The sequence below is a fragment of the Ovis canadensis genome, chromosome 14, assembly GCF_042477335.2.
Source record: "Ovis canadensis isolate MfBH-ARS-UI-01 breed Bighorn chromosome 14, ARS-UI_OviCan_v2, whole genome shotgun sequence".
NCBI lineage: Eukaryota > Metazoa > Chordata > Mammalia > Artiodactyla > Bovidae > Ovis > Ovis canadensis.
Window position 1 is genome coordinate 68,466,324 of NC_091258.1, and position 25,105 is coordinate 68,491,428.

The window sequence follows — 25,105 nt, forward strand, 5'->3', positions numbered from 1 at the left end:
TCCTGGTTGCAAAGTGCTTTTATGGGAAACTGCGGGGTGGTTTGGCACATTGGTGAGTGGTCTGAATATCTACAGCCGGGGCTGGGGTGGGTGGGGTGCTGCACCTGAGAGGCAGAGGGTGGAAACTGGAGTTTGGGAGACTTGAGTTTGGAGTGGGAGAACCCTCGTCAGGAAGGCCCAGGTGGAAATGTGGGAGATCAGGAAGGGCTGGTGGGGGCCTCCGCTGGGGCGGCCTGGCCTGCCTTGCGCCCATACCCCAGCTCCGCACCCCCGGTCAGGAGCAGTTCAGTCCCCGTGCAGAAGGTGGCTTCGGAGGCCAAGAACACAGCAGCAGCCGCCACCTCAGCTGGCTGGCCCATGCGGCCCAGGGGCTGGGGAGAGACAAGGGGGAAAGGAGAGTCACGAGGAGCCCGTGCCTGACCTCCCCCGCCTGACCTCCACCCTGACACCACCTCGATCCGGCCCCCACTCCTACCTGGGCCAGAGTGCCCTCTAGGATTGTAGCAGTGGGGTCAGGGGTTGAGGCCGCCAGCTCTTCCCAGAGAGGGGTCCAGATGTTTCCAGGGGAGATGCTGGGGTGGGGGAGGAGAGGGGGTCAGGGAAGTCCAGTGCACACACTGCTCCTTGGGCTCACTCCCCCAAGAGGCTCTCAACCCCTGTGAGGCTGCTCACCAGTTGACACGGACGCCATACTGACTCTCATCCAGGGCCAAGGCTTTAGTCATTGCTGTCACTGCCCCCTGCAGAAGATGGGGCGCGGAGAAAGTTCAGACCAGAGGAGAGGAGGCATGGCAACCCACTCCAGTATTCTTGCCTGGAGGATCCCATGGACAGAGAAGCCTGGTGGGCTATTGTCTACGGGGCCCCAAAGAGTCGGACACAACTAAGCGACCTGGCACACATGCACCCAACCAGGGGGCGTCAAGCAGGGGCATCGGAAGAGGGAAGTCACGCTCTCCCTGCAGGTTGCATCCTGCTGCACTAGGCTCTGTTTCCTGGAAGGCCAGGTGGCCATGCCTCGGGCCATACCTCAGGGCTGAGACACCTGAAGGAAGGGGCAGGGTGTCTTGCCAGTGTACCTTGGTGGCCACGTAGGGAACCGCTTGGGACTGGCCAATCGCCCCGACCAGGCTGGAGATGTTGATGACGTTTCCCCGACTCTCGCGCAGGTGAGGGAGGGCGAGCTGGGGAGACAGAAAGTGGAGTAAGCCGCCCAAGCCCCTGGATCTCCCCCAGCCCCGTTGAAATGCCTCCTGGCCATCTCCCTGATGTGCTCACTAGTGGATCTGGGTGCCTTGTACGGACAGCAGGGCTTCCGGGCACCTTCTGTGGTTTGCCCCATGGTCTCTGAATATCAGCCCTTGAGGAGTCTATCTTTGTCTAAAAGGAATTTCTCTTTCTTTCTTATTCTCTTTCTTTGGCTGCACTGTGCCTTCGTTGCCACAGGCAGGCTTTCTCCCACTGAGGAGAGTGGGGGCTACTCTCTACTCTCTACAGGGCTTCTCTTGTGGTGCACAGGCTTAGCTGCCCTGAGGCATGTGGGATGTTCCTGGACCAGGGTTCAAACGTGTGTCCCCTGCATTGGCAGGCAGATTCTGAACCACTGGAGTACCAGGGAAGTCCTGGAAAGGATCCTTCTGTCTCTTCTACTGCCTGCCTCTCTCTCTGTCTCTCTCTCTCTCTGCCTCTCTCTCTCTCTGCCTCCCTCTTCTGTGTCCCTGACCCCCTCTCTCAGGGTCCCTGTGCCTCTCTCTCTAGCTCTTTGTATATTACTCAAACTCCTGTTCATCACAAGATAGGAAAATGAAAGATAGACCAAGATGGCTGCATATGTTACCAAAAAAAAAAAAAAAAAGGGGGGAGGAATCTTTTATACATGAAGGGGAAGATAATTTCTCTGAGTTTCAGGGAAAACGCTGTGGTCAAAACGTGACATGGGAGACCTTCATGAAATGAACTCCCTACTCTGCCAACCCTGCAACCCCCTGGCCACCCGGAGATCCTTAAACTAACTCTCAACTCTCCCTCCCTTTCCTTTTCTCTTCACCCCAGTCTGTCTCTGTGCTCTTCAGTCATGCATGACCTTGAATAAATTCCAATTCTATCCCTCCCCTTGCTTGCCTTGGGCAAGGCCCATTCCTATTGCTAAAGATTAATGGGTACAAGGTGGCTCCCCCCAAGGAATACTCAGAATAGAAAGCTAATCTAGCTCCCTCTCCGGATCACCCCACCAGCTCTTGCAGACCTCCACTCCCTCACAAAACAGCCTCTGCTCCAACCTCAGTGCCGTATCTTCAGATATTCCCCCATGTGTTCCAACCTCAGGGCCTTTGCACTTGCTATTCTCGCTGCCTGGAATGTTTTTCCTGATATAGCACGTGACTTACTCCTAGGGTGACCAACTCTCCCCAGTTTGTCCAGGACTGAAGGGTTTCTGAGGACACGGGACATTCAGTTCAGGGCTGAAAGGGGACAGTCCTATCCCCTCAGCAACTTCACTGCAAACGCCACCTCCTCAGTGAGGTTGCCCTGACCATTCTATTTAAAACATCATATTTTTTTAAAGGATGGCTAGGTGTCCAGCTATGTAGGGATTTGGTTTATTAATCCCAAGTGGCCATTCACACATACATCCAACACACTGTGACTTTCTTTTTTGGCAGCACCTCAGATCTTAGTTCCCTGACCAGGGATTGAACCCACACCCCTACAGAGGAAGCACGGAGTCTTAACCACTGCACCACCAGGGAAGTCCCTACCATTCTATTTAAAACTGCAACCTGCCTATCCCTGGGTCCCCAGCCATTTAACTCCCTCCTCTCCCCAACCCTGGCAAGGTGAGGGCTGTGGGGGCTGAGCCAGGCTTATTCGCCACCTCATCTCAGCACTGGGCACACAGCTAGTGTTCAATAAATATTTGTCCTACACTCCTGTGGCCCGTCTAACCCTCACATGCACTCTCCCCACCCCACCCCCCGCCCCCACGTGCTGGCTCCCCCCCACCCCTCCCACCAAGGTCACCTATGCCTCTGTGTGGCTACATCAAGGACCTGCTAGTCTCTTATCCGCCTGACCTCTGTGCCTCCCTCCCTTGGACAACGCGACCTGAGAGAGCCTGGCTCACTCAAGCAGACATACTGTAGCCTCACCCTGGCCTGACTCCATTTCCCCTAAATGTTGAGGTTCCTGGGTCCGCTTCTTGCCCTCCCTGCTCTGCCATGGGAGGCCTGCTTTCCTGGGTTTCCATGGGCACCTCCTAAGTCTCCCTCAGAGCCCCCTTGTGGAGCTCCTGACCTGCCACCTGCGGGCATTTCCATCTCTGTGTCTCAAGGGCAAAACTTAAGTGTTGGATCCTCCCAAACCTGCCCCCATCCCTGACCCCCAGTCTCTGACGTGGGGTCCACTCCCACTCAGCCTCTTAAACCAGAGTCTCAGGAGATCTGGGGGGTGGGGCTTCAGGAGACTCCCCCTTGGGTCCTCAACAGACCCATCACCAAGGTGCTCTTAAATCTCTACAATTCCCTCGCTCACTAGTTCATTCAACCAACATATCATGAGGACCTACTATGTGCCAGGTAACGGGGTAAAAGCTGGGGATACTGCAGGAAACAAGCCTGGGAGAGATTTCTGCCCTCATGGAGCTCAAGTTGTGTGGGGAGGCAGCCAGAAGCAAATGCAAGTGCACTGCGGAATGTTCTGGAGTGAGTTTGGGCTTCCCAGGTGGCTTGGTGGTAAAGAATCTGCCTGCCAAAGCTGAAGACTTGGGTTTGATCCCTGGGTTGGGAAGATCCCCTGGAGAAGGAAATGGCAACCCACTCTAGTATTCTTGCCTGGGAAATCCCCTGCACAGAGGAGCCTGGTGGGCTACAGTCCATGGGGTTGCAAAGAGTTGGACACAATTTAGCAACTAAACAACAAATAAAGAGTGTGCCTGGGGACACAGAACCAGAAGGAGAGCAAGATAAGGGAGAATGGGAGTATTGGGCTGGGTGCAGTTTCAAACAGGGTGCCCGAGGCAAGGCTTTGGGAAAGCACGTGTATGCGCAGTCATTTCAGTCGTGTCCAACTCTTTGAGGCCCCATGGACTCTAAGCCTCCAGTCGCGTCTGTCCATGGGATTCTCCAGGCAAGAATCCTGGAGTGGGTTGCCATTCCCTTCTCCAGGGCATTTTCCTGACTCAGGGATCGAACCTGTGCCCCCTGCAGTGGAAGCACGGAGCTCTATTCACTGGATGGCCAGGGAAATCCCAGATTTGAGCATTTTGAGCTGTAGGCATCTCTTAGAGAAAACCAGACCAGGCAACAGGAACACAGGGTGCAGAGGCCCTGAGGCAGGATCAGGTGGAGCGTGTTTGGCAACAATGAGGCCACTGTGGAGGGAAGTGAGGTCAGAGGAGTGACAGGGGTCAGATTGCAAGAGGCCTTGAAATGCATGTGCGCAAACGCAATCGCCTGCTGATGTCAGTTCCTACCCCACTCTGCCCTCTGATTTCTTCCTCATACAAGAGCCAGAGAGGTCTGTTATTAGTAACGATCTTAGTATTCCTGGGCTAACATCATCGTCCTGGCTGGCACCAGTAGTACACAGCCTGCCTGCCAATGCAGGAGTCGCGAGAGACACGGATCCAATCCCTGGGTCGGGAAGACCCCCTGGAGGAGGGCCTGGCAACCCACTCCAGGGTTCTTGCCTGGAGAGTCCCCATGGACAGAGGAGCCTGGCGGGCTACAGTCCATAGGGTCACACAGAGCTGGACAGGACTGAAGCGACGTGGCATGCACACCACCTTCTTGCTCAAATGCTTTCGATGCCTCCCTGCTGCTCTTGGGGAGGATGCTCATCAAGACCAGATGCCTCAGGGATTTCCCTGGTGGTTCAGTGGTTAAATCTCCATGCTTCCAAATGCAGGAGGCACGGGTTCTATCCTTGGTCAAGAAACTAAGATCTCACGTGCCACTCAGCATGGTTGAAAAATTAAAAAAAAAAAAAAAGACCAGATGCGTCAGCAGGGCCCTCCAGGCCCCATGTATGTGCTCCTCAACCCCTTCCTGCACTAACCCCTTCCCTCAGCCTTGGGTCCTCAACAGACCAAGGCACTCTTGAATCTCTACGATTCCCTTGCTCATTAATTCATTCAACCAACATTTCGTGAGGACCTACTATGTGCCAGATAACGGGGTAAAAGCTGGGAATACTGCAGGAAACAAGACTGGGAGAGATTTCTGCCCTCAAGGAGCTCAAGTTGCGTGGGGAGGCAGCCAGAAGCAAATGCAAGTGCGCTGTGGAATGTTCCATAGCGTGTTTGGGCTCCTAATTCTCTCTCAGGGCCAGGCCTCTGCACAGCCTGTTCCCTTCCGGGAACGTCTGCACCTCTGTGTACCTCCATTAAGGACTCACCGGACTCTTAACAGCCCGACTCCCTCCCCTTCAGACACCAGTCTCCCCCACCTCTCCTTGGGTTAACATCTCTCATCTTTCATTTCCTCCAGGAAGCCTACCATGACTTCCAGAACACACTCACTCATATAAACTCATCTCTTGTTTATTTGGTAACACTTGGCTGCCCTGTGACTATAAACTCCACAAGGGCAAACACCATGTGGCTCACCGCCAGCACCTACAAACGCTTGCTCAGTCTTTGATGAGTAAATAGATAAATGAATGGATGGGTCTCTAAGAACCAATCCGGCTCTTTGAGCACTTAATAGGACACTGCAGTGCTCAAATGCCTTCAGTGAATGCCCTCCTGACAAGATTCCCTTTCCTTAATTATATAAATATCCCAACCTCCTCTGGCATTTTCTCTAACCTGGGGAATGGCTAACTTTGCGTCAGAATTCACCAGGGAGGTCAAAAACCCAGAGATTCTGACTCAGGAGGCCTGGGCTGGGGTCCCAAGAATCAATATTTATAGAGCTTGCAAGGAGGCGCTTCCCTGGTGGTCCAGTGGCTAAGACTCCAAGCTCCTCATGCAGGGGGCATGGGTTCGATCCCTGGTCATGGAGCGAGATCCCTCATGCCATGGCTAAGACTCAGCACTGCCAAATAAACAGATAAATTTTTAAAAAATAAATAAAGGGCTTGCAAGGGATGCTGGTGGTGATGATGATGATGGTGATGAAGGTAATGATGATGGTGGGAGGATGATGGCAATGATGATGAAGGTGGTCATGATAATGATGGTAAATGATGAGGATGGTGGTGATGGTGGTCATCATGGTGACGATGGCTATGATGAGGTTAATGATGATGAAGATGGCGACGGCAGTCGTGGTGATGGTTATAATGACAGTGATGGCAAGGGCAGCAACTTATGCGTGCTTCTTTGCAATAGGCACTGGGATAGAGGCAAGAACAAGCAGACAAAAGTCTCTGCCCTCTGAAAAACCAGATGCAATGGGCAGACTTTGGAGCTTGGTGTGAACAAGTCAACTGTTATTAATAATAAGACATTTGGAAATATCTAGGTGAATTTAAATAGGGCTTGGGCATTCAATGGTATTAAGAAATTACTGTTCATTTTCTTAGGAGATCTAATAGTAATTTGGTCATGTAAAAAAGTCTTAATTTTTAACATGAAGTCAAATTTTTCATTGTTAATCTTGTTTTCTTTTTTCTTTTTCTTTTTTTTTTTTGCCACCCTAAGCCACTTGTGGGAGTTTTAGTTCCCTGACCAGGGATGGAACCTCAGCTCTTGTCAGTGAAAGCACTGAGTCCTAACCACTGCACCACCAGGGAATTCGCTAAATGTATTTTAAAATTAAAACAATATTTGGCTTTCCTTTGCCTCTTGGGAGTGGGGGGTAACTCTTGGGTTTATGTTTCTCTATGACTCCCAGAGTGTCCCCAGGGAGTGGCCCCCACTTGCCCTGGTGGTAACTTGCATGGTGATACCCTTCATTGGCTCCCTGACAACTACTCCCCAGGCTGAAGACAGTGATTCAAGGGATCGCTTTCCATCCACCCTGCCCTTCAATCCCCACCTAGGCTCTGCTTCTGGGAGAACCCCAGCTAACACAGGTGATGATAAGAATTCTAAAAATCTGAATAAGAAAGTTTCAAGATTAGCTAAGACCATGGTATCAATGTGAGTCTTACTGTGATTTCATAAAAGAATGTTCTTTTGATTTTAGGAAATACCTTCCAAAGCACTATGGGTAAAGAGGCATCATATGTATACATGCGGGCTCAGTTATGTCTTTGCGACCCCATGGACTGTAGCTCGCCAGGCTCTTCTGTCCATGGAATTTTCCAGGCAAGAATACTGGAGTACCATTTCCTTCAGGGAATCTTCCCAACCCAGAGATAGAACCCAAGTCTCTTGTAGCTCCTGCATTGGCAAATGGATTCTTCAACACTTGCCCCACTGGGAAGCCCTCAAAATAGATTGCAACTTATTCCCAAATACAGAGATAGAAGGATATAGCAAATGTGATTAAAAAAAAAAAGTGTTAACAACGGGGAGTCTGGATATACAGGAATTCTCTGTACTATCCGGGAAATATTCTGTAAGTCTTATGTTATGTCAAAATAAAAATAAATGTTCTAATACATTGGTAGTATTCATGAAATTCTTACTAATGAAATTATATGATGTCCGGGTAGGGGACGGTAGAAGGCAATGGATACAACAAGCTTAACAAAATGTTTCTAATATAATTGGACTTCCTTGAAGATCAGTGGTTAAGACTTCCTGGTCAGGGAAGTTTCACATGTTACATGATGTGGCCAAAAATCAATAAAATACATTTACCTTGCCAAATATTTATAATTGCTAAAGGCAAATGGAGATGGAGAAGTTCCTGGTCTGAAAATCCACCTGGGTGGTTTCTGCCCCAGGGCCTTTGCTACGCTTTTGGCAAGCAAAACGTCCTGTTTCTCTACTCCCTTCGCTTCCTTTCAAAGTTCAGCTCAAATGTTAACCTTTCCCTTCTACTCCTCCCAGGCTTCATTTGCCCAATATGTGTACCAGAGACCACAGACGGAGGAGCCACAAGAAACAGAAATGGAGCAAGAGTCACAGTAACAATGATACCTTGCAGAGAGTAACCTGGGTGCCAGGCATGTTCTAAGGGTTTTGTGGGTATTAATTTAATCATATTCAATCCTCAGGACAACCCTGTGAATTAGCTAATGCTATTTAGCTTCCTACTACAGATGAGAAAACCTAGATACAGAGAGACCGAGTAACTTGCCCAATGTTACAAGCAAGAAGTGATAGCGAACCCCGGGCAGGCAGACGCCAGATCTAGACCCTCAGCGGTCTCCGCACCAGCCTGTCACAGGTGAGTCAGGAGAAGGAGACCCAAGAGGGAGAGCTTGGGACTGGTAGAACCAGGCCGCATCTGGCTGACTGTTGCCCTCCCGGTGGGCCCAGCTGGCCAAATTTCCAGGAGAAACCAGAAAACCGGTTATATATGAGAAATTTCTCTCTCCCTTTTTTAAATGCTGATAGCTAAGGAGGGAGGGAAAGAAAGAAAAAAAAATATATAAGGCTTCCCTGGTGGGGCTCAGTGGTAAAGAATCCACCTGCCAATGCAGAAAACACAGGTTCAGTCCCTGGTCCGGGAAGATCCCCCATGCTGTGGAGCAATTAAGCCTTCATGCTGCAACTACTGAAGCCTGAGGAACCTAGAGCCCGCGCTCAGCACCAGAAGCCACTGCAGTGAGAGGCCCCACTCACAACCACTACAGAGTAGTCCCCACTCTCCACCACTAAAGAAAAGCCTGAGCACAGCCAAAAAAATTTAATTAAATTAAAAAATATATATATGCACACACATATCCTTTACGGCCTGTGATTTATGGCTGTCTTACTGTACAGAGATACTAATCTTCCTCTTATTACTATTATTATTATGCCATGCCCCACAGCTTTCAGGGTCTTAGTTCCCAGACCAAGGATTAACCCCACACCCTCGACAATGAAATCACAGAGTCCTAACCACTGGACCGTCAGGGAACTCTGGCTGTGCTTAGTCAATCAGTCATGTCCCACTCTCTGTGACCCCATGGACTGTACCCTGCCAGGCTCCTCTGTGCATAGGGATTCTTCAGGCAAGAATACTGGAGTGGGTTGCCATGCCCTCCTTCAGGGAATCTTTCCAACCCAGGGATCGAACCCAGGTCTCCTGCGTTGCAGGCAGTTTCTTTACTGGTCTAAACTACCAGGGAAGCCCAAGAATACTGGGGTGGGTAGCCTATCCCTTCTCCAGGGGATCTTCTTGACCCAGGAATCAAACCAGTGTCTCCTGCATTTCAGGCGGATTCTTCACCAGCTGAGCTAGGCACCAATCTTAGAACCTGAACAGGAATTGGGGACAGGAGCCAAGGCTGACTGGTTGAGCAACAGATTATCCAGTTTCCCCGGGGCTATTTCACCTGTATCTCCGACAGGATCTGGAGAGCACCTGAGCATCCCCACACAGGTGACCCCTGGCCCACAGAGTGGGCCTGTGCCCTCTGATTATTTTGTGTGTGGTTTTTTTTTTTAATATTTACTTATTTGGCTGTGCCAGGTCTTAGTTACGTCACACGGGATATTTTAGTTGGGGCCTGTGGGATCTAGTTCCCTGATGAAGGATGGGATGTGGGCCACCTATATTGGAGGTGTGGAGTCTTAGCCCCTGGACCACCAGGGAAGTTCCAGTTTACAGGTTTTGTTTTTGTTTTTGTTTTTTTCTGAGCTCCTTTAGCCTTGGGCTAGCGGGCTCCAAACTGATGTCTTCAAGCCTCAACCCCTGCCCTAGGTGCAGGGCTCCCACGTGGGCATCTGGTTAGCATTTCTCATTCAACAGTCCCCAGCCTGTGTACTTCTCCCCCGGCTTTCCCAGGGCAGTGGATGGCCACACAGTTCTGCCAGTTGCTGGGGATGGGGGTGAGGGAAACAAATGAATCAGAAACAAACTCCACCGCCCCTTTCTTTGGCAAATCGGCCCCCACATCTAGTCTACTATAAGGAAATCTTTACAAGTCCACCATGATACTGCATACAGAATCGGACCGTTTCTCACCAGATCTACCAGACTATTGGCCTCCAACATCACCTCCTCGGGCCTGGACCACCCCATCATCACCTGCTCACTGGCTTCGAGGCCTCCGCCCTCGCGCCCCACTCTGTTCCCCACGTGGCCGCCAGATGGCACAATATCCCACTTACAGCAGTTCGAGTTCCTCTGCCCTGAACACTCTATGGCTCCTGGCTCAGTTCAGTTCAGTCATTCAGTTGGGTCCGACTCTTTGCCACCCCATGGGCTGCAGCACGCCATGCTTCCCTGTCCATCACCAACTCCTGGAGCTTGCTCAAACTCCTTTCCATCGAGTCGGTGATGTCATCCTACCATGTCATCCTCTGCCATCCCCTTCTCCTCCTGCCTTCAATCTCTCCCATTGTCAGGGTCTTTTCCAGTGAGTCAGTTCTTCGCATCAGGTGGCCAAAGTACTGGAGCTTCAGCTTCAGCATCAGTCCTTCCGGTGACTATTCAGGACTGATCTCCTTTAGGACTGACTGGTTTGATCTCCTTGCAGTCCAAGGGATTCTCAAGAGTCTTCTCCAACACCACAGTTCAAAAGCATCAATTATTTGGCGCTCAGCTTTCATTATGGTCCAACTATCACAACCATACATGACTACTGGAAAAACCATAGCTTTGACTGTATGGACCTATGTCGGCAAAGTAATGTCTCTGCTTTTTAATATGCTGTCTAGGTTGGTCACAGCTTTTCTTCCAAGGAGCAAGCATCTTTTAATTTCATGGCTGCAGTCACCATCTGCAATGATTTTGGAGCCCAAGAAAATAAATGGCTCCTGGCTCGGTTAGTATCAAAGCCAAGTCCCCTCTGTGGTTTCCCAAGCCCCAGCATGATCTGTGGTCAACTTCTGTCCTCTCCCTGCTTCGCCTGTGTCGTCCAGCTCCCTCCTCGCTGTAGATTCCCACCCCGGGGCCTTTGCACTGGCTGTTCCTGTGCTAGATGGCAATTGCTCACACACCTCCTTGGGGGCTTGACTCAAGTGTCACCTCTTAGAGAAGCCTTCTGACTACCTACCCTGTCTAAAAGAGCACACAGATACACACGCACGAACAAAAATCGAACAAAACCTTATACTGAATTGTTTACAGGTGAAATATGATATCTGAGATTTACTTCCGTAGTGGTTCAGATGGTAAAGAATCTGCCTGTAATGCAAGAGATCTGAGTTCCGTCCTTGGGTTGGGAAGATTCCCTGGAAAAGGAAATGGCAATCCAGTATTCCTGCCTGGAGAATTCTATAGACAAAGAAGCCTGGCCGGGCTACAGTCCATAGGATTGCAAAGAGTCGGACACAACTGAGCCACTAACACTTTCACTTTTCACTCCAGAAAAGATAAAAGAAACAAGTGAGGCGTCGACAAGAAGCAAGAATGGTAGAATACTGGCTGTTAGCGCTGGGTGATGGGTATGTGGGTTCAGTAATATTAATACGATTCTGTTTCCATGTGTGCTTGTAAAATGCCACAAGAAAAAGTTTTATAACATAGCATTTATACTTGCCCATGCTTCTTGATCCCCTTACCTCCCTTCACTTTTTGGCACAGCACTTATCACTCCCTGACGTTATATCGTATTTCCTGGCTTACTGTCTGTCTCCCCCATGAGAATGTTGGCTCCCCAGGGTCACAGCTCTTTGTCTGTTTCGCTGCACAGCCAGTGCTTAGCATGTGTCTGGTGCTAAATAAATGTTTGTTGAGTGAGTGAATACAGAAGTATTCTGATGGGGAATTCTCTGGGGGTCCAGTGGTTAGAACTCCAAGTTTCCACGGCAGGGGGCATGGGTTCAATCTCTGGTTGGGAAAATAAGATGCTGCAAGCTGCTAAGTAGCACCCCCCCCCCAAAATGTATTATGATAAAAAATAGATGTAATAAATTAATTAAATTTTTTTTATTTTATTTACTAATGATGGGGCTCCCCCTTGGAAGTCCAGTGGTTCACCTTCCAATGCAGGGGGTGAGGGTTTGACCTCGGTCAGAGAGCTAAGATCCCACATGCCTATGTTTGGCCAAAAAAACCAAACATAAAGCAGAAGCAATACTGCACCAAATTCAATGAAGACTTTTTAAATGGTCTACATCAAAAAAAAAAAAAGCCTTAGCAAAAAAGAGAGTAAACTATAATCTTAAAAAATACTTTGATGAAAATAAGCTGTTATCATAGAGAATGAACATATAGGTGTGAAAGTGAAAGTCGCTGAGTTGCGTCCGACTCTTTGCAACCCCGTGGACTCTACAGTCCATGGGATTCTCCAGGCCAGAATACTGGAGTGGGTAGCCTTTCTCTTCTCAAGGGGATCTTCCCGACCCAGGAATCGAACCGGGGTCTCTTGAATTGCAGGTGGATTCTGTCCCAGCTGAGCTACCAGGGAAGCCCCATATAGGCATAGATGCCACATTAGCAAGGATGATTGGGAAGGGCCTTTCTGAAGATGTGGTATTTGAACTGAGACGGCAAATAGGAGGCGGTTATAGCAAGCTTCAGAGCAAAGACATACAGGTAGAGGGGGGATGCTCTTTCCTCCTAATAGCTATTCGTTGGATGGCAAAGCTGTATCTGTCTATTACTGACTCTTTGTCCCACCCCCTCCCATATCCTTAACATTCCTCACCACACCATGCTGGAAGGTTCTGGAAGGTTCCTAAGAAGATGGGGCTATGTAGCCAACACGGGTAGCTTTGGCTGGATATCAGGATCTGTGGGCATTTCTTTTCTACAAAGAATGGAGCCCTTCCGGAATAAGATCAAAGCAAGGCACAGAAAATATTTGGCTCTTAGACAAAATGGGTCTGACAAGCTCAGGGTCAGGAGGTCACCCAGACCTGGTGGTGGGGACCCCAGCCTCACCTTGGTCAGGGTGTACGTCCCCAGCAGGTTCAGCTCCAGCAGCTGGCGAAAGCCCTGGGCGGAGGTCTCCTCGGGCCACTGTGGGGGTGGGTCTAAGGGTCGGGTGAGAGAGAGACGGATGAGAGGATGAGGGCACCGTGAAGACAGGAGAACAGGAAAGAGAAACAGGCATGGGGGGCGGGGGGCTGGTGGTAGGGCAGAGCGTGGGGGGTGGCAGACGAGAGGGTCAGGGGTCCTGAAGAGGAAAGGGGGCTGCATGATGGTTACTAAAAAAAGAGTCAGTCCAGCTGGGTGAAGAAGATGGAGTTTAGGATTTCCCTGGTGGGCCGGTGGCTAAGAATCCACCTGCCAGTGCAGAGGACATGGGTTCGATCCCTGGCCCAGGAAGATTCCACATGCCCTGGGGCAACCAAGCCCATGGGCTGCAGCTAATGAGCCCCGGCTACAACTGCTGAAGGCCCTGTGCCTAGAGACTGTGCCTCACAAGAGAAGCCACCACCTCACGAGTTTCGAGCCCCTCACCTAGAGAATAGCCCCCTGCTTTCTGAAACTGAAGAAAGCCCTTGCACAGCAACAAAGACACAGCACTGCCAACAAAAAATAATAAAAAGGAATATTTAAGATGTGGTTGATGTGTACACACGGAATATTACTCAGCCTTAAAAAGGAAATGCTGCCGTTTGCCGCAACCTAGAGAATATCATGCTTAGTGAAATGAGTCAGATGGAGAAAGACAAATGCCCTATGACATCACTTGTATGTGGAATCTAACAAATGATATATGCAAAATGGAAACAGACTCAGATATAGAAAACAAACCTGTGGTTACCAAAGGGGTGAAGGGAGGAGGGAGGGACAAATTAGGGGTATACAAGATGAAAAAATAAAAACAGAAGGCTAGTGGTATGCAAACTCCTCCAGATATAAACTACTATGTATAAAATAGATAAGCAACAAGGATATACTCTATAGTACAGGGAATTATAGCCATTATCTTGAAATAACTCACGATGGAGCATAGTCTGTAAAAACATTGAATCACTATGCTGCAAACCTAATACTGTAAATCAACTATACACCAATTAAAAAACTTAAAAGAAGCAACAAAAGAGAAAAAAAAAAACAAACCTAGAAAGCAGTCACAGGGCCAGAAAACCTGGGTTCAAACCTCAACCCTGCCATTTCTTAGCTGTGTGACCTTAGGCAAGTCACTTTGCTTCTCTGTGCCTGTTTGCTCATGTGCAAAATGAGGATAACATCTTGTTCTCGAGCTCAGAAATTTCACAAGTCAATATTTCTGCCTGACACCGAGTACAATAAATGTGTTTGTTAAGTAAACAGAGCTGGGTAGATAGTAGAGGGACAGAAAAATCAACATTCAGAAGAAAAGAGGCAGGAAATAAAGGTATAAGAACAGGAAAATTAAAAAAAAAAACCAGGATAAATGGACCCCAAACCTTCCAAAGGCTTTAGGAGTCAAAGTGGATGAAGAGGGCCTTCCCTGGAGGTCCAGTGACTAAAGATCCCACACTCCCAATGCTAGGGCTCGATCCCTGGTCAGGGAACTGGATCCCACGTGTGGCAGCTAAGACCTAGCACAGCCAAATAAATAAATATATTATAAAAGTGGATGAAAGGAAAGAGAGATGGGAAACAAGATGATGGACAATTAAGGAAATGTTGGGCATTCCTCCCAGAGACCCAGGGCTTCTGGCTTTGTTTCTTTCAGAAAACAGTTCAGCTTCAGAGAATCTATCTCCCAGATCCCATATCCAAAACCACCCCTACCATTCTCTAAGCCCTCAATCAGCTTTATCCATTATCACTATGGGACATGCTAATATACACAACCAATTCTCATTCTTCAAGGCAATTATAGTCCACAAAGTCACAGCGAACACTGAAGTAGTGAATAGTGACCCCACTGCTCCTAAGGGGAAATATGTATATATAATATTACATGATAACATATACATACTATGGACTGAATGCTTGTGTCCTCCCCCAGATTTCATACATTCAACTCCTAACTTCAGGGCTTCCCTGGTGGCTCAGTGGTGAAGAATCCACCTGCCAATGCAGGGGACATGGGTTTGATCCCTGATCTGGGAAGATCCCACACGTAGCAGCCCCACCCCTGAGCCTGCGCTCTAGAGCCTGGGAGCCACGACTACTGAAGCCCACTCGCTCGAGAGCCTGTGCTTCCCAACAAGAGACGGCACCACAACGAGAAGCTTGAGCACTGCACCCAGAAAGTAGCCCCCAGCCTCTGAAACTAGAGAAAAATCCGTGCATCAACAAAGACCCAGCACAGCCTATATATATATATATAAACTGTTATAAGAAAAGAACCCTCACTTTCAATAAGATGGTATTTGGAGGTGGGGGTCTGTGGGAGTTAAGTCATGAGGATGGAGCCCTCTTGAATGGGATTAGTGTCCTCATAAAAAAGACCCCAGTGAGGCCCTTCATTCCTTCCACCTTAAGCGGGGCCTCACAAGACACCAAATCTGCCTCTGACTTGATCTTGGACTTCCCAGCCTCCAGAAATAAATGTTCATTGTTTAAGTCACTGAGTCCATGGTATTTCTATTATAGCTGCATGAGCAGACTAAGACAGGACATATATGTGTTATGTGTATAATGAATAGCGTGCTCCTGCTCAGTCGCATCAGTCGTGTCCAACTCTTTGGGATCCCATGGACTGTGGCCCACCAGCTCCTCTGCCCATGGGATTCTCCAGGCAAGAACACTGGAGTGGGTTGCCATGCCTTCCTCCAGGGCATCCTCCGGACCCAAGAATGATCCTGAGTCTCTCGCGTCTCCTGCACAGCATTACAGCTGAGCCACAGGGGAAGACCATATATGCACATATGTATATGTTTACAACTATATGTTTCTCTAACATAGATTATAATCTTAAATCCTCAAAATAATGCGCACTGGTGGACTCATTTATTTTGCAAATAAAGCAATGGAGATTCCGGAGTGTAGCTGACTTGCCTGAGGCTGCCCCACTCCAGGTACCAGAGTTAGGCTTCAATCCTGTCCAACTAGCCCCAGGGAGGCCTTACAAGACACTGCCCTCTTCTGTCTCCACCTCCCGGCATCTCTTTGAAAGCTGAACTCAGAGGGCAGAGCATCACTTTGTTTGACCTTAGCTGGGAACATGTGCTGCTGGTGACTCAAACTTTTGCCGCTCTGAACTTGTCCACAAATACCCAGAAAGCGCAGTGGGATTCTGAGGTTACAACCCACACCCCCACCAAGTAGGTGAGTTCACAAATACAAAATCTGTGAATAAATGAGTATTAACTATATCTGCCTCTTATTGTCTATTTCCTTACTTTACAATGTGAATCCCATGAGGACAGGAAGTGAAAGTCACTCAGTGGCGTCCGACTCTTTGTGACCCCATGGACTATAGAGTCCATGGAATTCTCCAGGCCAGAATACTGGAGTGGGTACCCTTTCCCTTCTCCAGGGGAATCTTCCCAACACAGGGATCAAACCCAGGTCTCTTGCATTGCAGGCAAGATTCTTTACCAACTGAGCTATGAAGACAGGAAAGCTTGGTGGATTTTGCTCACTGCTAAATCTCCAGTCCCTAGGACAGAAGGTGGAGTACAGTAGATGCTCAAGAAATATCTGCCAAATGGATCAAGCACACGGAGAGAAAGGAGGAGTATATCTTTAAATCCTTACAAGAGGACAGTGCAGCCCAGAAAGAGGAAGTCAATTGCTCAACGTTGCCCAGCCAAGAAGAAAGGCTTCTTTCTACCACAGTGTGTGATTCCAGTCCAATCAGTTCGCCTCTCTGAGTCTCAGTTTAGCAATATGAGGCATTGTTATAAAGGGTAGTCATTAAGTGGATGGCAATTTCTCTTCAAAGCCTCCACACCAAGCCCTAGAAACCATGTGTAGAGAATACATCTTCCCAGTATTGGAAAAAGAGAAGGGCCATCAGCCTTGCTTCCTAGATAAGAAACAGGCTACAAGATGGAAGTTATTCATCCAAGACAGTTCCCATAATTATGAGGCTGAGCAGTTACACTGTTCAGCACAACGACCCTATAACGATGATGAGAATGGTCATTTTCATTTTAGAAATGTAGAAATGGATGCAGATAGGACTAAGGGCACAGGCTGGGGAGCACACAGCAGGGGTAGAGCCAGGCTTGGGGTGAGAAGTCAGGAGGTGGGTTGACACCAGTGGGGAACGGCCCTCAGGCCTCATGACTCACGGTAGCCAGCATTATTGACTATGCAATCCAGGTGGCCGAATCGGCGGATGGTCTCAGAAACGAGGGTCTGGGGAGAGAGAGGTCTTCTGAGTGAGTGGTGCTGGCATCAGGTCTTATAGAGCCAGGGGTCCCAAAGGTGAGGTGGGGACAGGAGTCACAGCTGAGGGGCTGGAGCCCAGCGGGCTGGTGACATGCACACTGTGGTCACTACCCTAGAGACCCGGGACTGGAGACAGATGTCAGAGATACTGACTAGACGGAAGGAATGGAAAGTGAGGAAAGAGAAAAGAATCCTGCAAGAATGAGACCCCCTGTGAGGAATGTATTTGTCCCAATCCCCGTGACAGCTGTGACAGAGCCTTGAAAGAGCGGAAGGTAAAAGCAAATCCTCCCAGGAGACACAAGACCTGGTCAGTACAGTTAGGGAGAGCCTTGAAGAGATACTGAGCTGAACCGGGAAAGGCAGAGGGAACACCTGTGCAAAAGCCTTCGAGGCGGCCAGGGGAGGGGGTCGGTGGGGAGAGAGAACCAACTGGACATGGCGGGTAGTAGAGACAGAAAATACACTCACCCTCACATCTTCCTCCCGAGTCACGTCACAGCGCAGAAAGACAGTGCCAGGCAGCTCTCGCTCCACCGCCCTGCCCCTGGCCTCTGCAGGAAGAGAAGGGCTGGGGGTCTGGACTTCAGAGTCTGAGGGAGGAGGGGGCTGGGAGGCCGAATCCTGGGTCTGAGGGAGGAGGAAGCCAGGGGTTTGGACTCCTGGGTCTATCAGAGGAGGGGTCTGGGGGCCTGGAATCCCCCTGGAGGGTTGGGGATGAGGACTGAGGGACCCTCACTCACCATCTTTGTCACAGATAACCACCTGGGCACCGCTTTCCACTGAGAATAAGAAAGAAGAGGTTACCCCCAGCCGACCTTGGCGAAGGCCTCTGCTGCCCTCTAGGGGCCACTTACAGCGGGTTGGGCCCGTCTCCCACTCTGCTCCCCTCGTGACCCCAAAGTCTCATGATGACTCCCTAGGACAGAGGGCAGAAGTTTTGACAGATACTCTTCTGGGTTATTCTAGGTGCCTGTTGGGGCTCCTGAGTCTGCCTTCCTGGGTTCCAGAGTAAACCCGAAATCTGCAAGAGACATCGTCCCCCAAACTGCCTGTTTTGCAGAGACAGCTGAGACCACAGAAACGGTGTTTGGAAACCTGCCAAAATCTCAGGCCCTAGGCAACTACCGCCTACCTTTTCGTTCACTTTGCAAATAGGATCTTGTAAGATAAGAATCTAGACTCCAGTATAGGACCTACTTTTTCTCACACCCATTAGTTAGCCCTCGGAGGCCCGTCCTCTCCCAGATTCCCAATATTTAGAGCCAGCCAGACCCCACTCACCGAAAGCTCGAACGATCGCGGCTCCTATGCCGCGACCGCCGCCGGTCACGATGACCACCTTCCCAGCATAGCGCGTTCCCATTGCCATTCTGCCGGACACCGCCTCTCCTCTTTCACTCACTCCGGGCTTCTGTCCACCTCCAAAATCGGGTGAGGTAGTGGGGTCAAATCGTAAACAGGGGCCGGATCCTGGAAGCCCGGCCCTGAGGGTGGGGGTGGGGGGCGTTGCCAGGAAAGCCAGAAGCCTGGAAGCCTGGTCCCTCCCTCAGATCCAAGAGTCTGGATGCCCAGACCTTCTTCCCTCAAGTTCAGGATTCCTGGCATCCGGCCGCCCTCTGCCCTCGGACCTAAATGTCCAGGTCCCTCGTCTTCCTTCAGACGCAAGAATCCAGGTCTCCATCCCCCTCTTCCCTCAGGCCCAGTACTCCGGACCCTGAGATTTCCTCCTCCCTCAGACCTACAAGTCCAAGGTCCCGGTCCCCTCCTCCTTTGCGACCCAGAAATCCACGACCCCAGCTCTACCCCCACTCAGAGACACCAGAGTCACAACCTCAAACAGACAAAAAGTTATTGACTAAAAAGTTCAAAGTTTTAATCTAAATTTGGACAAGTGTCGGGAAAAGCAAACTTTGGCCACAGAAACCATTTCTAGGTCACGGGAGAACAGAGGCTGCAGATCTTCAGGTGGTCCCGCCAGGCCACGCCCTCACGCTCTGATTGGCTGCCACGTCTGGGCGCGTCAGAAGCTGGACTGCAGCAGGGTGACCCTCAGAGGCCACGCCCCCTCGTCAGGGGTCAGGGCGGGAGGGGCCGGCCCGGAATCCCAGGTCTCTTCCCAGGAGGCGGGGCCTGCGCCGCGCCCACTACCTCTGGGGGAGAAACCCGTGGAGCAGGAATTGGCTGTTGGAGATCTTCGGGGTGAGGACGCCTGGGGCATGGGATCTGACGGAGGTGGCGGCGCAGGGGGGAGAGGGTCCCCTCGAGAGTCCAAATTTCCACCTGGAGAGGACGGATGGGAAATGAGAATGGCAAACTCAGGAATCCAGAAGTCCAGACACCGCCCTCCGCCCCCAGGCCTTTCCTCTCAAACCTAGGAGTCCGGCCTCCCTGCCCCCTGCTCTCCCAAACTCAGCACTTTTGCACCTTAGCCCCCTCCTGCCTGGAATCTAGCACTCCCAAGCCCTGTCCAGGTCTTCCCTCATTAAGACAAAGGATTCCCAGGGGCCCTCAGACCCCTCCCCATCACGACCTGAGATTCCAGACCTCCGACCCGCCCCCCCCTCCTCATCCCTAAAACCTAGGAGTCCTAAGTCCCCAGCTCATTCTCACCTGTCATCATTCCGCGCCACTGCGATGCCTCAGCGGCCAGGGCTTGAGAGAGGCTGAGGACTCGCTCCCGGTGCCCTTCGGATGTCAGCAAATAAGGGGTGGTGTTTCTTGGACTAGAAAAAGAGAGTTTGGGCGAAACTTCGATTAGCCAGTACAGTAGAGGCCACAGTGCCGCGCGTGTCCTTCTGGGAGTTGTAGTCCCTAGCACGTGTCTCTAAAGGATTTTAAACGTGGAGCGACCCTCTTTTTTTAGAAGCCCGCGTGCATTGTGGGATTTGTAGTTCAGTTGCCCGAAAATTTCTCCGATTTCCTGACAGCGGGGCGGAGTTTGATATAGAACAAGGAACTGCAGTTCTCCCCGCGAACTAGAGTTTTCTGATTCCCCAAGAACTCAAGCGACTCTAAAAGATTCTGCGATCTGTACTTTAGTACTCAAAAGACATTAACAGTAACACTACTCCCCTTCTCTTTTTTATTTCCCTTCGTTGTTGCCTCGATCTCCAATTCCTTACCTGCTCCAGGACCCCGAACTTCGGAGCCATTTCTGGGTTCCTGAGTGTCCCAGGACAGGCTGCAAAGGAATGGGGGCATTAGAATTCCTCACCCTGGAAGTTCCCATGTTCTCATTTTGAGGGTGAAGAGGCTCAGAGGATAAAATTGCCCCAAAGACACTAATTCTTAACTTTACCTGAACTCCTGGGAAAGAGGGAAGAGTTTGGAAAATTACCACCCTCCCAACCACTTCCCCACGCCTTTTTGCATTCTGGTAAACAGCTTCTTCATATGACTTAGATAAGCCTGAATGATGTGAAATTGATATTTTAAGACAGGACAGGAAAATTAAAGATCAAAGTCTCTCTGCGCACTTGTTTGGGGCTCCTCCATCCCTAATGTGCAGTGTACACCAGGATTACACATTAGCCAGAGCTCCTCAGAGTTGGCAGTGCTTGCTCTGTTCTGAAGATCATTTCTTTTTTCCCTTTCTTCTGACACTGCCAGTGTAACTTCTTAAAAGAACAGCTTCTTTCACAGTTCTGCAGGGGGTCACAGTAACTTGCTGCTGGCTTCGCATGTGCTTCCCTAGACTATGTATCCTTGGTGAAGCTTAGGTAAAATATCACTATGTTATTTGCTTCTTTGTTTGTTTTAAATTGTCTGGCTGCATCAAGTCTTAGTTGTGGCACTTGGGATCTTAGTTGCATCACGTGGGATCTTTTGTCACAGTGCATGGGGCTTCCCTGACAGCTTAGTGGTAAGAATCTGCCTGCCAACGCAGGAGACTTACTTGCTCAACAGAGATGTGGGTTCCATCCCTGGGTCAGGAAGATTGCCTGGAAGACTATAGTCCATGGGGTTGCAAAAGAGTCGTTCATGACTCAGCAACTAAACAACAGCAGATTGTGTAGTTGTGGCGCACAGGCTTAGTTGCCCAGAGACATGTGGGATCTTAGTTCCCAGACCAGGTATCAAACCCTCGTCCCCTGCATTGCAAGGCAAATTCTTAATCACTGGTCTGCCAGGAAAGTCCTGTCAGTATGTCATTTTGATGTTCGATCTTTTGTCTGGAAAACAGACACGAGTGTGCCTCTTGACTTCTAACAGATGGTGAAACAGTTCTCAGAACTTTCTGAGAGTCTCTCTCCCAAGTTCTAATTCTGTTTGGCTCAAATAAAAGTCCCCTTTTTTCTTGTTAACTTGATTTTAATAGAATTTTCATCGACAAGATTCACAGATGAGCCCCCTGTGACGAGGCCAGAAACAGACCCTCCAAATTCACATTCCTTTTGTCATAAATGATTAATGAACTTGTTGCCCCCGAAAAACTAGCTAGACATAGAGATCAATGTTTGATATTCAGCAGACTTGAGATGCCCCCCATTTACAAAAACAATCACAACCCCAAAATCACCCCACTTGTCTAATTCCTTCCTAGAAGAGTCTTAAGATGAAACTATCCATGGGGAATTCCCTGGTGGTCCAGCAGGTAGGGCTCCGCACTCCCACGGCCAAGTCCTCAAACATGGACTGAACCCAAGCCCTAAAATCCCACAAGCTGCGCAGTGGCACAGCCCCAAACGAAAAAACAAGTGAAAAAACCATCCTGCCCAGACAGTCTGATCTTCAGATTGGCAGTGTGATCTCCATGGCAGTAAATACATTTTTTTTTCTTTGCCTTTGACAGCATAGTAACTGAACAGGAAAACTTGGCTTCCAATCCAGCTCTAAAACCCACTCCTCCCAGAGGAGTGAGAATGCTGGTGAGGATGGAGATGTTGCCTCTGGCCCATCCTGTTCTCCACTGATAAGGGAGACAGGATGCTGAATTGAAAACAGGGACAAGTAAACCTGATATAGAGGAAGGGAAAAAAATCCCCATTTTACAGAGAGGAAAACTGAGGCTCCAACCAGGAACTGAGAACCCACTGCCGCCTCACTGACCCACCCCTGTTTCCCTCACTTTTTGTTCCGCATCAGGCTGGCGTCTGGTTGGGGACAGCGTCCTCCCCAGGGTGAGGAGCCGGGGGGAGGCTGGGCGAGGGAGAGGCCGTCCATATTCTTGATTTCTTCGGATTCTCTCCAACTGCTCCCGAGCACTCATCCGGGGCCGGGCCAGGGGGACCTGGGGAGATGAGAAACATCTAGAGATTCCAACCAGGCCTCTCTTTTCTCTCTTCCCTGAACCTCTCAGCCTCCTCTGTCATGGGCTTCCCTCAAAGCTCAGTTGCAATGCAGGAGACCCTGGTTCGATTCCTGGGTCGGGAAGATCCCCTGGAGAAGGGATAGGCAAGCCACGCCAGTATTCTTGGGCTTCCCTTGTGGCTCAGCTGGTAAAGAATCCACCTGCAATGCGGGGAGACCTGGGTTCGATCCCTGGGTTGGGAAGATCTCCTGGAGAAGGGAAAGGCTACCCACTCCAGTATTCTGGCCTGGAGAATTCCTGTGTCTTGCCCTTCCCAATAAGTTCAGCCCTGGATCTCAAGGACTTACTTCTACACCTGGAGCCCAGGCTGTCCCTCTGCTGGTTATGCTCAAGTCCTTCCATATCCCACAAGGCTCTAGGACAAAGGTGTTACAGTTCCTGTGTGACTGGTTGCTACCCATCTGTCTGGCCTCAAGCCCACCAGCTGCCCTATTGGAACCTGTAGTGCCAGCCTGATCAACACCCACTCTTCTCTGGACATAACAAGTCTCTTGGAAGTAGTAGTTGGGACGCTGGTTTGCTCATGATTTTAAAAAAACAATAATAAGTCTGGTTTCAATCAGCTTTGAAAACATTAATATGAAGGATGAGATTTATTTTGTAACTAAGATCATTAAGAAGATCACTTTGGGTTTGCCTGAAGGAGGACTCGACAAGTTCTCCAGTGCCCTCAAAACCAGAGGGAAGAGACACACAGGGAGAGTGTCCTGTGATAATTGTGGTTATCTGCCACAAGCCAGGGAACTTTGTCTGAAGCTTCCAGAAGTATGATACTGATGACACCTTGATCTTGGGCTTAGAGACTTAGGAACTCAAAACGCAAGAGGATGGGGATGAATGGAAGGAGAACTTGAAATCTGGAATGTTCTCAATCTATCTCCTTTGCAAGGAAGCTTGCTCTGAGGAGAATGCCAAGGGTGTGGCTGGAAAACCATTTGGTAAGAGATCAGGCATGTGATATGTGAGTCCAGTAAACCAGCTCAGCAGAAAAGCTGCCCAGTCAAAACAAAGGAGACAGAGATCGGATAAAATGAAGGAAGGCTGTTGGACATCTGGGATGCTCTGAGCAGAAAAGGGGCCAACAGAGCAGGAAACGTGTGTTATCCTTCAGGAAAGGGGGTAATTTGGGCACAGACATGCACGCAGGGAGAATGCCATGTGACAGGTGAAGTCATGATGCCACAAGCTGAGGAAGTGATCCTTCCCTAGAGCCTCCAGAAGGCGGGTGGCCCTGTGGACACCTAGATTTCAGGCTTCTAGCCTACAGAACTGCAAGACAATACATTTATTGTTTAAGCAAAAACCAAAGGGAAGGGGGGTGGGGAGAGAACTCTTGACTGCAGTCTCCAGTTAGAAAATTCTAGGCAGACAGCTTGGATCTGTTGCTTATTGCAGGACCAATCACTGCAGTTTACTTGCTTTGATTTGATCGATCCTGGGTCACACGCCCCCCTGGAAATTGGCCCTATGTTTTTGTTTTTTTCCTGTTGAGCCATAGGGCTTGTGGGATCTCTGTTCCCAAGGATCAAATTTGCGCCTCTGCAGTGAAAGCCCAGAATGTTAAACACAGGACCGCCAGGGAGTTCCCTGGCCCTGTATCACCTACTTCTTCACAACAGGCTAGACGCTGACCCGAAAGTCTCCGCCAGGGCCAAACTGAAACTTTTACACATCCACTTGCTTCAAAGACAGCCCACATGGGCGGATATTTTTAGCCATTTGAAGCCTGCCTGCTTTAAATTCTTCCTGAAGTTGTAACCAGCATCTGCTAGCAGTAAGCAGGATTAACTTGTAGCTATAAAAGCCCCACCCACCCCCTCAACAGGCTGCTGGCCTTAGGAAACTCCCCTCTGCTGCTAAGCCATCAGTTAGATCCTTAAGTCCTTTCTCCAATCTCTTCTCTCCTGGGAGTCCCCTTGTCCCCGGTCCCTCTCCTCCTGGGCCGTGGCCCCCACGCAGTAACCTCTGGAGGGTCCCTTGCTGTGAGGGACTTATTCCACAAGCAAACCGGTCAGCTGTGGACCAACTGAAACTCTGTGTGCTACTGCCACCTAGTGGTCGTATCTTTTTCCTTGGTCAGTTCTGAAATTCCTGGCTCCCCCTTGCACCACTCCTGTATGTAAGCTGCCCACAGGGTTGAGGGAGGAGACATTCCCCCCACCCTTTTTTTTTTTTTTTGGACGAGCGACATCGCATGTGAGGTTTTAGTTCCCGGACCAGGGATTGAACCTGCACCCCCTGGATTGGAAACGCCGGATCTTCACCACTGGACTTTCACCAGGGAAGTCCCCCAAGATGTTATTTGGTGCAGCCCCAACCTAATGGCTCAAATGGCAAAGAATCTGCCCGCAATGCGGGAGATGCAGTTCGATTCCTGGGTCTGTAATATCCCCTGGAGAAGGGAATGGCTGCCCACTCCAGTTTTCTTGCCTGGAAAATTCCATGGACAGAGGAGCCTGGCGGGCTACCGTCCATGCGGTCGCAAAGAGTCGGGCACGACTTAACGACTAACACTTTTCAGCAATCCTTAACACACACCACTGAAAATAGTTCTTCTCTTCCTAAGAAAGGC

At 49.9% G+C, this 25,105-nt stretch overlaps 2 protein-coding genes across 7 annotated transcripts in view; both read right to left on the minus strand.

The window, feature by feature from the left end:
• On the minus strand, nucleotides 1–19,101 carry HSD17B14 (hydroxysteroid 17-beta dehydrogenase 14). The gene is made up of 10 exons (XM_069551167.1): nucleotides 18,965–19,101; nucleotides 18,504–18,641; nucleotides 17,963–18,001; nucleotides 17,691–17,773; nucleotides 17,120–17,186; nucleotides 12,876–12,967; nucleotides 1,080–1,184; nucleotides 673–740; nucleotides 476–572; nucleotides 1–371 (listed from the first exon to the last, which is right to left on the minus strand). The coding sequence occupies exons 2-10, from the start codon at nucleotides 18,589–18,591 to the stop codon at nucleotides 198–200; spliced, it is 813 nt and encodes a 270-aa protein (XP_069407268.1). The 5' UTR covers nucleotides 18,592–18,641; nucleotides 18,965–19,101; the 3' UTR covers nucleotides 1–197.
• The window catches only part of PLEKHA4 (pleckstrin homology domain containing A4), a 24,667-nt gene continuing 18,632 nt past the window's right edge, over nucleotides 19,071–25,105 (minus strand). For 5 of the 6 annotated variants that reach the window (XM_069551153.1, XM_069551152.1, XM_069551157.1 and 2 more), the window contains 4 exons: nucleotides 22,291–22,452; nucleotides 20,345–20,403; nucleotides 19,833–19,945; nucleotides 19,071–19,502 (listed from right to left, as the gene is read on the minus strand). In XM_069551153.1, coding sequence (XP_069407254.1) covers nucleotides 19,243–19,502; nucleotides 19,833–19,945; nucleotides 20,345–20,403; nucleotides 22,291–22,452 — 594 coding nt within the window. In that variant the 3' untranslated portion in view covers nucleotides 19,071–19,242. Of the gene's footprint in view, nucleotides 19,503–19,832; nucleotides 19,946–20,344; nucleotides 20,404–21,512; nucleotides 22,453–25,105 lie in introns of those variants that run through there. The other variant, XM_069551159.1, reaches the window with a different exon arrangement.